Source organism: Malus domestica, chromosome 09, assembly GCF_042453785.1.
Source record: "Malus domestica chromosome 09, GDT2T_hap1".
Classification (NCBI taxonomy): domain Eukaryota; kingdom Viridiplantae; phylum Streptophyta; class Magnoliopsida; order Rosales; family Rosaceae; genus Malus; species Malus domestica.
In genome coordinates this window covers 12,748,782-12,762,872 of record NC_091669.1, presented here as the reverse complement: position 1 = coordinate 12,762,872, position 14,091 = coordinate 12,748,782, and the positions used below count along the sequence as shown (strand labels likewise).

The following is a 14,091-nucleotide window of genomic DNA, read 5'->3' as shown; positions in this document are numbered from 1 at the left end:
TCGTATAAATACTCGGGGGACTCAAATGTAATTATGTAATAAATGGAGGGGCAAATATGTAATAAGTGAGGAGCCCTTATTCTATAAAAGGACCCCTCACCCTCACAATTAGAGAGGCAAATTCCTAGGCCATCAGAAGCCTTACTCTCTCCCTCAGAGGCTCTGACTCTCTCTCCCTCACATACAAAGCCACAAAGCTCATAAACAGAGAAATACAATATCAGTGTGGACGTAACCCAAACATTGGGGTGAACCACGATACATCTTATGTTATTTACTTTCTTGCAAATTCACGGTCGGATTTACATTATTCCAAGACCCCTCCGGTTTTGTGCATCAACATTTGACGCTGTTTGTGGGAATCGACACAAAAAGTTATGTCGGTTCTCTCTTAATTTTTCACATTCGTCGTGAATCTGCAAAATCTGCAAAAACCCAAAAAACCCAAAGCTTTCCCAGAAAAACCCCACGGTTCTCCATTTTCATATGCATAACAACAATAAAAACATCAATCCATCTGAATGTCCTCTCTCTCTCTCTTTCTCTCCCTCGATTTTCGTGTTCCATTTTAACTTTTGTTAAAGCCCATTATCTATCTTTCTTCCAAAATCCGCTAGACAGCCATTTTTCTAAAGAAAAAGAAGCAGCATATCACGTCCCCCTTCTCGAGTTGCTCGGAGCAGGTGACATCGCCGGAGTTGGCGTGCGAGGTGCAGAGCGAGCCCAAGTAGAAGAAGATGAGAGAGAGAGAGACTCGTGGAGGGTCGCAGTGTGCGATGTGTGAAGGGCAGGTGCTGAGTGCCCAGACAGAGAAACATCGAGATCGCGCTTTGGAAAATGGCGGATCGTCATCCTAAACTCTCAATACTCTGAACCAGCTCTCATCGGCTTTCTCGTCGCTCTTCCCAGATCACCGACTTGCAGAGATGGCTGAGGCGGCGAAGGTTCTATACATCGTGGTGGTGGACGAAGACGATAAGAGAGAGAAAGGGAATGAGTCATTTCGGTATACGCCTCCTATTTTGCAGAGTTCTCTGCAACTCATGGGCTGCAAGCCCCGCCATGTCTTCAAGAATCCCATGGCTGGTTCTCCCTATGCCTCACAGACGTGGCAAGTGCAACAAAGACATGGACGGTGGGTGTTGCAGATAGGGTTATCGCTGTACGTGGAGGCGTTCATCCCGGAGGGGTGCCACAAGCTGCTGGACGTGGTAAATGCGGTGGAGGGTTCCACCAAGTGCGACCTGGACAAGTCCCGGTTCAGGGCGGTGGCCATTTTGGATTTGGTATTCTTGGTGCACGTCATGTTCGTCCTACTCATTGTCATGGTCACCTACGCCGTCGTTGCCAAGTCTGTTGGAATCCGCAGATTGGGTTCATATAAGGCCTTGCCCAACGCTGCCCCCTCTTCCGACCACAACCACATTTAGATGAAAGCCTTGAGCGGCACTCAGGCTTAGCTAGCATCCACAACCACACCCTCACCTTCTCCACCGCCACTTTTGAAAAAGAAAAAGGGAAGAAATGAGTAGAAAGGAGCAGCAACAGAATAATAAAAGCAGAAAGCATGGCTACCCACTACTCGATCGGCCTCGGAGATAATTGCAGAAAGCTGAGAAAAACAAAAGAAAAAGCAAAAGATTATTCCCTTGTTTGTCATCTGCCAAAAGAAAGAAAAATAAAGAAAAAGCAAAAGGGAGGCACATGGGGACACTGCAAAAGCAGGGAATAAACATCCCACCAGAATGATGTAATTTATTTTATTTTTCGGAGACATCTGTATAAACCCCATCAGAGGGTAATACTAATAAATAAATAAACGGCAAAGCCTAAAATAAATGGGCTGAAATGTTGTGTGGAGGGCGAAGGCCCATAAGCCCAAAATAGCACCAACCAGATGACCAAAACTACGTCCAGTACTACAAAAATTATTCGGCACCCTGCTGCTATTATCATCAACCAGGTGACCAAAAGTACGCCCAATACTACAAAAAATTATTCGGCACCCCGCCGCTATTATCGCCAACCAGGTGATCAAAAGTACGCCTAGTACTCCAAATTATTCGGCAGTCTGCCGCTATTATCACTAACCAGGTGATCAAAAGTATGCCTAGTACTTCAAATTATACATGAGCATTACTCATGTCAATCATACATAAACATTCATGAGCATTACTCATATCAATCATATATAAACATTCATGAGCATCACTTATGTCAACATTCATGAGCATCACTCATGTCAATTAGCTTCAAAAGCTTCATTTAGAAAGCTCTAGCTTTAAAAGCTTCATGTACAGAGCTCTATCTTCAAAAGCTTCATTTACAAAAGTTCTAGCTTCAAAAGCTTCATTTACAGAGCTACAGCTTTAAAAGCTTCATTTACAAAAGCTCTAGCTTCAAAAGCTTCATTTACAAAGCTACATCTTCAAAAGCTTCATTTACAAAGCTACAACTTCAAAAGCTTCATTTACAAAAGCTTTAGCTTCAAAAGCTTCATTTACAAAAGCTCTAGCTTCAAAAGTTTCATTTACAGAGGTCCAGCTTCAAAGCTTCACTTGCAAAGCTTCACCTACAAAGCTTCAGTGAAGGGTATACAAATACCGCCTCCGAACAACCGCCACTTCGGCCCATACATGGATTCAATTTGAAGTCTCCAGCCAACAGACTCTATTGACCGAAGACTTGGGGGACTACATTATGTACCATATATTGGGCCTCAACTGGGCCTCATAAAAAAAATACTTAGGGGACTTAGCCCATTATTTATGTATTGAAAAGTGAGCCCTTATTCTATAAAATGGACTCCCTCACTTTTATTAGAGAGCACTCATTATTCATAAATTGAGGAGCAAGCCCTTATTCTATAAAAGGGACTCCCTCACTTTCATTAGAAAGCATCCATCACTTATGTATTGAGGAGCGAGCCTTTATTCTATAAAATGGACTCCCTCACCTTCATTAGAGAACATCGCCGCCTGCTGAGCAACCGCCTCGCCGCGAGCACCAACTCTAGCCCATCACTTTTGTATTGAGGAGCGAGCCCTTATTCTATAAAATGGACTCCCTCACCTTCAAACGCCACAAGCCGAGCCAACCAAGGCAATATAAGCCACAAGCAGAGCAGCCTCGCAACATGTGCTACTTTTGGTTGAGCATCATTTCAGATTGGGTACCGCCTCATATCGAGTATCAGTTCTAGACGACATCTAATTACTTCGGCCCACACATGGATTGAATTTCAAGTCTCCAGCCAAAAGACTCTTTTGACTGAAGACTTGGAGGACTACTGTTTATACCATACTTAGGGCCTCCGTATTTAGACCTCGTATAAATACTCGGGGGACTCAAATGTAATTATGTAATAAATAGAAGGGCAAATATGTAATAAGTGAGGAGCCCTCATTTTATAAAAGGACCCCTCACCCTCACAATTAGAAAGGCCAATTCCTAGGCCATCAGAAGCCTTACTCTCTCCCTCAGAGGCTCTGTCTTTCTCTCCCTCAACATACAAAGCCACAAAGCTCATAAACAGAGAAATACAATATCAGTATGGACGTAGCCCAAACCTGGAGGTGAACCACGATACATCTTGTGTTATTTACTTTCTTGCAGATTCATTGTCGGATTTACGTTGTTCCAAGGCTCCTTCGGGTTTGTGCATCAACACACACCATCGATAACAATAATTCGGGATGGGCTGTCACATTAAATATTTTTAAAAGCAGCTCCTTGAAAAAAAGTTAGGGCCTTAATTGTGTTTGATACATGAAAAAAAAAGTGTTTTCTTTTCAAAATCCTGGGTTCAAAATAGCAAAAAGCAGAAGCAGCTCTGCACATACTTATCAAAATAGCGTTTTTTCATTAGAGGTAGGTAAACAATATCAATTAATAAAGTTTTCATATTGACAATCCTACTCCCATTGTTTTTTGCTAAAAGCATTTTTAGCGTTATAGTTTACCAAACAATTGCCTACTTTTTTTTACAACTGTTTATTCTCACAACACAATTTTCAATAAAAACACAGCAACCCTAAACTAGTTCTTAGCCAACTACCTTAACCCATGTTTGTTTATTTTGTTTTTGTTTTGCTTGAGTAGTAGGATTTGAGCTTACGTTGTTTACTAGGATTTGAGCTTACGTTGTTTACTCTATAATGATTAAATAAAGTTTTAATAAATAAAGACAATTGTATTTCTCAAGGATGGTAGGTACTTATCTTATGTTAAAAAAATACCAGCGAGTCTGGGATCCTTCAAAACTCATCTATTATACATCTTATCCATCTATCTTTTATATATAAAGCCAGAGGTCGGTTTTGGTGTCACCGGCTTCGACAAAAATAATTGAACACAAATGCCCCTCGGCCAAAAAAAAATTCAAAGCAGTGAAAGAGAATGCATAAAAGTATCCAAGGGTAATTTTGTCATAAAATTATTTTTAAAGAACGAAGTCGTTGGAGGGTTTCAGTTACCATCCTCTTTTCTGCTTCTTTCTTTCTGTCTCTCTCTGCCTCAAATCCGATTTCATCTCTTCAAAACCTAGGTGTTCTGTTTCTTTGTGCTGTTTTCCACAAACGAGTAGCATCTTTGGTGTCACCATGCTTCAACAAAAATATTTGGACAAAAATGCCCCTAAAACAAAAAACTTCAAAGGCATCCCAAAATAATGCATCAAATAAGGCAGAGACATTTTCGTCATTTTAACAGTATTTTTTTAATAATTTACTTTTTAGTGTGTTTTTTTTAATTAGTACATCATAATAGGCTAGCAATAATGTAATTCAATTTCTCTATTTTTAAACACGTTTAAAATATCTTAAGAGGCGTGTAATGCAGGTTATAAAAAATGTTTTTCACACGCGAATAACAATGTGATTAAATAAGTTGTCAAATGATTGTTTGTTTGTTTTTTTTAACAAACGATATTATCTACACTAAGAGGGAGATGGATGGGCTTAGCTTCACAATGGGCTAGCAATAATGTGATTCAATCAGTTATTTATTATATATGATTTATCTATTTTTAAACACGTTCAAAACATCTTAAGATATGTGTAATGCTTATTATAAAAAAAGTCTTTCGCATACGGATAATAATGTGATTAAATTAATTGTCAAATGATTGTTGTTTTTTTTTAAATAAACAATATTATCTACACTAAGGGGGGTGAGCTTAGCCTCACAATATGTTAGTAATAATATGATTCAATCAATTGTTTATGAAATATTATTTTCTCTATTCTTAATGTAAATTCAATAAAGATAAATTTTATTATGTGAATTCAGCTGCTTTAATTGGTTTTTGAACTGTTTCTCAAATATTTGACTTTCCTTTTGTCAATTTACGCATATAAATACATTTAAAACGTGTAAGTCGCGAGTAGCACGCCGTGATTTAAAAAATGTCTTCTGAATGCTAGTGATATTAAAGGGAAAAGGATCCTCAGTTGATCATTTTCCTAGGGATTATAGGGATTCCGTGATTGTGACCGTTTATCGTACATTATGCAATCAATTTTCATTAAGTACTATTTATATTTAATTTTAAATTTTGTAATGATTTTTAACCGCACAATGTACGATGAACATTCATGATCACGAGATTCCTAGGATTCTTAAGAAAATGATCCGGCGAGTATTCTTTTCCATATTAAAGAATACTAATTAAATATAAATTAGGAGGAAAAAAACTGTAGAAATAAATAAAAGGAAAACTAATGAAAATGACTTGAAAACTTTGAGTTTTAACGATAAGGACAAAATAAAGGGTAAAGTGAATAGTATCATGATTAACTTTTTAGTGTAAAAATGTGGGTTTTCGTTAAAATGAACAGTACTTTGAGTTTTTTGTTCAAGTTCCCATAAATAAACCCCAAATAAAATGGAGAAAAAGGGACAAATACAAAAGAAAGAGTGATATAGGGAGAGGGTGGGAGGTGGAAGGTGACTTTTGAGGTAATTTTGAAACAATATGTTTGTTTATCCATATAGTCATTTACTCAGTTTGGTGGTTTTTGCCGGATGAGACAACCTACCAGTTGTTGCGGCTCTTTGAAGAGTGAGAAAGAGAGAGACTTTTTTTAGAGAGCGAGAGAGAGAAACAAAGCATTTCAGAGAGAGAAAAGGACTGTGACTGCTCCAGAGATGGGATCTCACTCTCACCAGCAGAATCATTACTAATATTATTACCATTTCAACCACTGTGTTTGATCCATTTCAGCAACCAAATCTTCTGCTTCTTCTTCCTCTTCAGGTATTGCTCTTACTCTTTACCCCCATTTTTCTTCCCATTTTGCCCCTCACCTATTGCCACCAATCTGCTCTGAAGAACCCATATCCAAATTTTGCTAATTTGTGTAGATCTCCCACATTTCCATGGTTGTAGCTCAAAATGGTGATCTGGGTATGCTTTGTTTCTCTGATTTGGGCTGTGAAAGTTGTTCCTTTTATATATTTATATTTATTTTTATATGGGAATGTCATGGTTTTTGCTGGAGCATGCTTAAACTGGAGGATTTTGTGTTGTTTTTCTTGCTTTATTGAATATCTGTGATCAATTTAGTTCCTTTTTTCTGTACTCTGATTGGTTGATGGGAAAATGTGGAAAGGAAACAACTTTTGAATGCTGGGTTTTGTCAGTTCTTGTTAAAAGAGATGACAGAAAGCTTATGGGATCAAAGCCATTTAAGATGTTTTTGGGAGTTTTTGTTTTGCTGCCTATCAATTATTTCTGAGATCCAGAAAGAGCCAGAAGTCGGCTATTCCTTCTTGTTGCTTCAGATCTTTCATTCATGGAATTTGTTCGAAAGATGACAGATTTCTGACTGGAATCTTAGTAATTAGTAAATGATTTGTTTTACTTGCAGTTCTATTGTAGTTTAAGCATTTTGCCAAAAAATTAAGAAACTTTGTGCCACCCAGAACAAAATGTTGCTCTCAAGACTTGATCTTGGATGTTCATTTTCGCAATTCAGTAATGCCGTGGAGGTTTAGACGTTATATCAAGATTACTTGCTTTTCTTGCTACATTGTGGTGTGGTTGATTGGATCATAACCATTATACCTTTAACTTTTATTTCTTGACTGTCTCAAGTTTTCATGCTGGTTAAGGATTATATGAACAAGACCTGATTGCCTCTCTTTCTCTTTCACAGTAGGACTTTGAGTATCTCTTGGTCATCCATTCTCGTGCCTTGATTCTGTGCCCCTGAAACAAGCTTGATGGGTTCCAGATTCCCATCTCATCAGCTCAGCAATGGTCTCTATGTATCAGGCAGGCCTGAGCAGCCAAAAGAAAGGGCCCCTACAATGGGTTCAATGGCCATGCCCTATACTGGAGGGGACATCAAGAAGTCAGGAGAACTGGGGAAAATGTTTGATATCCCTATGGATGGGTCCAAGTCTAGGAAATCCGGACAATTGAACAGTGCTCCTTCAAGGACTGGATCATTTGGCGGTGCGGCTTCACATTCAGGTCCTATCATGCCTAATGCTGCAGCTCGAGCGAGCTATACCACATCAGGTCCTGTATCATCTGGAGGCATGCCAGGTTCTGCTTCAGTAAAGAAGACTAATTCTGGGCCGCTCAACAAGCACGGTGAACCATTGAAGAAGTCTTCTGGCCCTCAATCTGGTGGAGTGACACGTCAAAACTCTGGCCATATTCCACCTGTTCTTCCCACAACAGGTCTTATCACATCTGGTCCCATTTCTTCAGGTCCTCTAAATTCCTCAGGAGCACCTAGAAAGGTATCTGGACCTTTAGAGTCTATGGGATCAATGAAATTACAAAGTTCCTCAGTTGCTCACAATCCAGCAGTGACTACTCTTGGCCAAGATGAGTTTTCTTTCAGAAAGAACTTCCCAAAGACAATATTGTGGTCTGTGGTACTGATATTTGTGATGGGGTTCATAGCTGGTGGTTTTATTCTTGGAGCTGTCCACAATGCCATACTCCTTGCTGTTGTGGGAATTCTTTTCGCTGCGGTTGCTGCTTTGTTCACATGGAATACTTGTTGGGGAAGAAATGCTATTGTAAATTATATTTCTCGGTATCCTGATGCTGAGCTTAGAACTGCTAAAAATGGGCAATACGTGAAAGTCTCTGGGGTATGTAGCATAGCCAATTCTGATAAATTATCTTATATTTTTATCTCCTCTTGTTGGCTTAGCATAGCCAATTCTGATAAATTATCTTATATTTTTATCTCCTCTTGTTGGCTTATATTCCAATTGATATTATAATTCTAGCTGGTACTTTTCCTCCCTGCCTTAGATCTCAAATACCATCACTAAGTTGTTTCTCACTATGCGCGTATTTCTGTTCCACTTTTACTTTGATTCATGTTATAAAGTTGCACTTTGCACAATAATCACCCATCATTGTTTCTCCACTGATTTGGATTGGAGAGATGACATCTTTTACTGAGAACTGCAATGCTGTGAAAGGAAGAACAGATGAGTTGATCTGTTTACATAAAAGTGGGAAATGAGTCTTGATAAAGTACAGAAACAGGTTGGACTTTTTTAATATTTTAAAGTGTGTATAAGCCCTGCAATCTTGAAAATTTCCTACTTTGACGTTCAAATGCATATATGGATGATGCAACTGTGAACATATCCTGGATGGTACTTGTTGCTAAGTGGTTTATCATCTGTCATCGTGTATCTTTTTCTGCATAACTAGCATGCCGAAATTTTGATGTTATGTTTTTCGTAATTCTTGAAGGTGGTTACCTGTGGTAATGTGCCCCTTGAGTCATCCTTCAGGAGAGTTCCTAGGTGTGTTTACACATCTACGAGTTTGTATGAGTACCGAGGATGGGGTTCCAAACCAGCAAACCCTACACATCGTCGATTTACATGGGGACTTAGATCATCAGAGGTCAGTAACTGAATCCTGTGGAATATTATGTAGCATGGATAATTCTATTGGAGAACCATACCAACTTTTGAATATGGATATGTAATATATGAATACTCCGCAACATGTATCTGATTATAGTTATATGCATTTAGACTTCTCATAGTTATTCACATTTTTCTTGAAGTTATGGTCAGGTACTTCTTGAGAGTTTAATGGCATGTATATGGCATTAACGACTGGACAACAAAAGACATAGCACACACAATTAGTATGTCCTTGGCATTAACGACTACAATTAGTATGTCCTTGGCACATCGTACTTTTTCTCACGAGAATTGTTATTTTGTATATATTGCTTAAAAGTTGTGTTCATAACTTCATGTTAATGCTTAAAGGCCTTGTAACTTTATTAGCCTTGTAATATGTTTCCTCGTAGGCTCATATTCTACGTATCTCTTAATTCTCAATTCAGTGCCTTTTGCGAATGAGATTGTACATTTTTTCTGTTTTTAAGTAGAACAATTGCAAAGAGAATGTTATATTCTTTTTTATCCTCAAATCAGGGACCTTTTTCTTTTCACAAATAAGAAAGAAGGAAAAAATTACAGAAGATTTGCGTGTCGGTGAAGTGGTTGATTGCCTTTGTGATGCATACACTAGACATCTTAGTTACCGCTTTATGTCTACAAAGCTTCTTCTGCTAATCATTTTTCTTTCTCAAAAAAAGGATTTCCATATCACATAAATGCCTCAGTTGACAACTGGAGGGCCGATGTGCATGAAGCGATGGTGTTGCTTTTTTGAGTTTAAGGATCTAAAATGCTGAAGTGTACATTTGTCTGTGTTGCTTGACAGAGCCATGTAGTGGACTTCTACATCTCTGATTTCCAGTCTGGTTTGAGAGCACTAGTTAAGACCGGCTATGGAGCAAGAGTTACTCCTTACGTTGATGAGTCCGTCGTTATTGACGTTAACCCAGAAAACAAAGACATGTCTCCGGAGGTTCTCAGGTGGTTGGCAGAGAGGAATCTTTCAAGTGATGACCGTACAATGCGATTGAAAGAAGGGTAAAAGCTTATCACTTAATCCATTGTAGGCGCTCGTAATTATTTGTAAGAAATGCATGAATCAGTTTACTCCGAGTCAGTCTTGCATAACTGCAAGTGATGTTCGTTTTGTAGGTACATCAAGGAAGGTAGCACGGTAAGTGTGATGGGAGTTGTCCATAAAAATGACAATGTTCTTATGATCGTCCCTCCACCCGAGCCACTGACGACTGGATGCCAATGGAGCAATTGTATTTTTCCAGCTAGCCTTGAGGGGGTTGTTTTGAGATGTGAAGACTCCTCGAAAAACGATGTCATACCTGTTTAGTTGTTTGTGTGCTCCATGAAACTTTGCGGGCATTATTGCTCTTTTGAGAAATATTTTGTTCCCGGTGTCAAAATTGATGGGGGTGGCGGCAGTGGCGGTGGTGTAGTGATAAACAGTGACGAGCTTGATGGTTTAAGACGACGTGATTTTTTTTTCTCTCCTTGTGTATAGATTTTAGAAAATTTCTTATCCTTTGTTTTTCGTAGGGTTTGAAAGTTTCTGTAATGGTGTGGCTTCTTGTAGTGGGGATTTTACAAGTTTGAGGAGACTTTGTTATAAAGGAAAGTGTTATATAATTCATCAGTTCATTTTTTGTTTTTGTTCATCCGTTTGCTTTATTCTCTCACAATCTGCCTGGTTTTCACTATTTTCGATTGTTCTTTCAAGTACCGTTTGGTACGTGGGACGGGACGGAACAGAGTGGGACGAGTTGTTCCGTCCCATGTTTGGTGTGCCTAAAAGGGGTGGAACAAGCTGTTCCACGAGACGAGTTTTTGGTGAATTTTCGTTTCTCCTCACCCCCTTAAAACGATTCGTTCCACATCCGTGGAACACAAAATTATAACCTCTCCCTCTCCTTCTTCTTCCTTGTTTCCATCCGATGACATCTTTGCTCTCTCTTTGTTCCGTCCCGTCTTATTCCGTTTCGTCTCGTTCTGTTTGCATACCAAACGATACCTCATGGTATGTATTACTAAATGGTCAGGGAAATTAAGAGTTTAGATCTTGTATATAATAGAACAATTATATCCTACATAAAACCTGTACCCCTGAGTGGAACGTAGCATTGTAGCCGGACAGTGCGGACCAATTTCTCTTGAGAAGGACGAGGCAACTGCTCGGTTCATCATTCATCATGCCCTTTTCCCCTATTTTACCTAATCCCAAATCATTGTACGAATGCTTGGGCTGGTTTCGTACTACTTCTTAAGAAAACATCTATGCTCATTTTTAAGAAGTGATTTTGTATGAATTCCGTTTAAAATTTCTTCAGAAAATCTAAGTGCTTCGCAAGGAAACCTGCTTCTCTAGAAAATTTCCAAACGCACCCTTGAAAAGTTTGAGAGTTTTCGATTTACTCAAATCCTTGGAGATAAAGCTTAAAATTTTAAGCCAAAAAATTTTAAGCTATAACCCATAAATTGCTTTTCTCCTCGAAACCTTATAGCTTAAAATTTTAACCCGATATATTAAATATTGATTTTAGCATTTTTTTTGGGGAAACTTTTTTATAACAAAATTTATGTAGATTATACTAATTTATTTTTATGAACATTTTAATATAAAAATATTTAAATTTCGATAAGTCATTAATAATCATACAATTATATAGGTATTAATAAAGTTTTAAGTGAAATTTGATTAAAATTATTTGCTTAAATTATTTTAGACATTAGATTTAAATTTGGGCAATCATATCTTTCTTTTCACCATTAAATTTGATTTTATTTGATCACAGCTGTTAGATTATAAGTAAAAAAAAAAAAAGGTTTGAAATATAGCAATTTGGTGGGTCAAGAATAATTTAATATAGACTTAAATCCTGGGGAAATCTAGCCCAGATGTATATTTTATTCCCATGGCTTATTTTAGCCCAATGATTGGATATGATTTTGGAGGTTTTAAAGCTTATACTTTAAGTCATAAAAGTTGGAGGAGAAAAACCGTTTCTAGGTTATTGTTTAAAACTTTTCAGCTTAAATTTTTAAGCTTTATCCCTAAAAGTTGGAGATGGTCTACAAGCAAGAAAATTGCCAACTATCTTTCCATGCATTAACTTTTATGTCATTAATAATTAAGTTCGACCCTGAAAGTAGGGCTGACATTTTGAACCCGACCCGTTAAAACTAGTATTTGAGTGAGTGCTTAACCGGTTGGGCTGTTAACGGGTCAACCCGTTAGTCACCCGTTAAGTAACGGGTCATTTTGGATCAATCCGCGAAACCCGTTAGCACCCGTTAACACCCGTTAAGAAGGACTTTTGTGTAATTTTATAGTTGGAATAGAAAACCTAGCTCTCTGTGTTCTCTCACGTTCGAACCCGACTGAGTGGCGCCGTTCTCTCCCTCATCTTCTTCCTCAAAGTTGGTTGCCGTTCACTAAGTTCTACCACCCTCTCTCCGGTAAGTTAGAAGAATGGGTTCCGATTTTTCTACATTTCTCAATAATTCATCGTTTTAGTTTCTGGGTATCCTTAGTTTGTCAGGTTTGACGAATGGGTTCCAATTGTTTATCGGTTTCTCCTGCTTTGGTTCTTGGTTTCGTAGATTCTGTATATTTCGTACTTTTTATTAGAATTTCGTAGCTTTTAAATATGGATGTGGGAAAGTTGATTTATTTTTCTCTGATTCTTAAATTTCCATCACAGTACGAGTTGGATTTCGTTAATCGTTAAGACTATTACAAAAATGTATAAAGGGTGAGTAAGGAGATATGGTTTCTGGAGCAGCGATAGTAGGGAGAGATGGTGGAAAGCTAGGAAGCAGGTTGGAAGTGATGACATTGACGAGTGAAATGATTGAGATCAGCTAAACTAAAACTAAAAGCAACTGTATACGATGTGTAATTTGTATTGGAATGCAATATATATATATATATATATATATATATATATATATATAATGTTTGTAATTTTGGGTAAAAGATGTGTAATTTGTATTGGAATGCAAAATGTTAAAAAAAAAAACAAAAAACAAAAAAAATTGTTAATGAGTGTTAACGGGTGAAACAGGTGACTTATTAGGCTTAACGGGTGAAACGGGTGACTTATTAGGCTTAACGGGTTAGGTTCGGGTGACCCATTAGCTTAACGGGTTGGGTTCGGATGACCCGTTAAATTAACGGATCGAATTTAACCTGATCCAAACTCAATAAACCCTACCCGTTTACAGGTCTAAAAGAGTTTAAGCGGTTTACTCACCACTTCAGGAGTGGTCTCCACAAGGAAAACGCTTTCACGCTACATCCCGCATGCGTGCATTTGATCTTTTCTCAACATATTTCGTGGAGTTTATCTGACAAGTTATGTTACCCGACCATCACTTTAACATCTTATCATTATATACGTGTGCATTTATCATTTGGCAACAGAGCAAATCGTGCTGTCTAGTAAGCGAAATTTTCCTAAAAAGTTTATCTTAACTAAGTTGGCATGTACTCATTAATGAATCGTTCGTACTTATCAACTCAAATCTTTAGAAATTTACAAATATTAAATAGGTTATTATGGGAATTTTGAGAAGGGACATTAGGGATGGATTTGGATCCTCTCCTGAGCTAATGGAGAGGATCCTCCTGACCATTAATTATGGACCGTTGGATTTTTATCCAACGACTATAATTATTATAACTTTAAAAGGACCCCCTGTTTGTAGCCGTTGGATAAAAATCCAACGGCCTATGATTAATGGTCAGGAGGATCCTCTTCATTAGCTCAGGAGAGGATCCAAGTCCATTAGGGATGAGGGTGAAACCCAACATATCCGTGAGGTATAACCTCTTTTATGCCCCTCATGACTCTACATATTCCCCTCCTCCAAAAATTAAATCTTTATTTTTTTAAACAAAATTAACAAATAATTTAAACAAAAATAAGACAAAGATTAAACAAAATTATCTACACACTTATTTTTATTCGTTACACATTATCTTAATTTTTGACTGTCGGATTCAATAAATTAAAAAAAATTAATAAAAAATAATAATAAAAGTATGTGAAAGCTAAAAATTGGGGCGTGAATAGAACTTCCAATTCCAAAGAATTATCCCTACAAAATTAGGGGCATATCAGACATTTCATATAATTTGTACAGTTTCCCCTTTAATTGGAAAATAGAGAATGACAGTGT

The 14,091-nt window shown here is 37.7% G+C and overlaps 1 protein-coding gene across 3 annotated transcripts; it reads left to right on the top strand.

Annotated features, from left to right (window-relative positions):
• The first annotated feature begins 5,948 nt into the window (after window positions 1-5,948).
• LOC103443338 (uncharacterized membrane protein At1g16860-like) lies at window positions 5,949-10,568 on the top strand. Of its 3 annotated transcripts, none has more exons than XM_008382157.4 (6): window positions 6,001-6,256; window positions 6,364-6,406; window positions 7,158-8,112; window positions 8,732-8,887; window positions 9,725-9,936; window positions 10,051-10,568. In XM_008382157.4, exons 3-6 carry the CDS (start codon window positions 7,225-7,227, stop codon window positions 10,241-10,243), a joined length of 1,449 nt encoding a protein of 482 aa, XP_008380379.1. In that variant the 5' UTR covers window positions 6,001-6,256; window positions 6,364-6,406; window positions 7,158-7,224; the 3' UTR covers window positions 10,244-10,568. The 3 variants fall into 3 exon arrangements, with proteins under 3 accessions (XP_008380378.1, XP_008380379.1, XP_008380380.1); XM_008382158.4 differs by having other exon boundaries at window positions 6,014-6,256; window positions 6,332-6,406; XM_008382156.4 differs by lacking the exon at window positions 6,364-6,406 and having other exon boundaries at window positions 5,949-6,256.
• The last annotated feature ends 3,523 nt before the right edge of the window (window positions 10,569-14,091 follow it).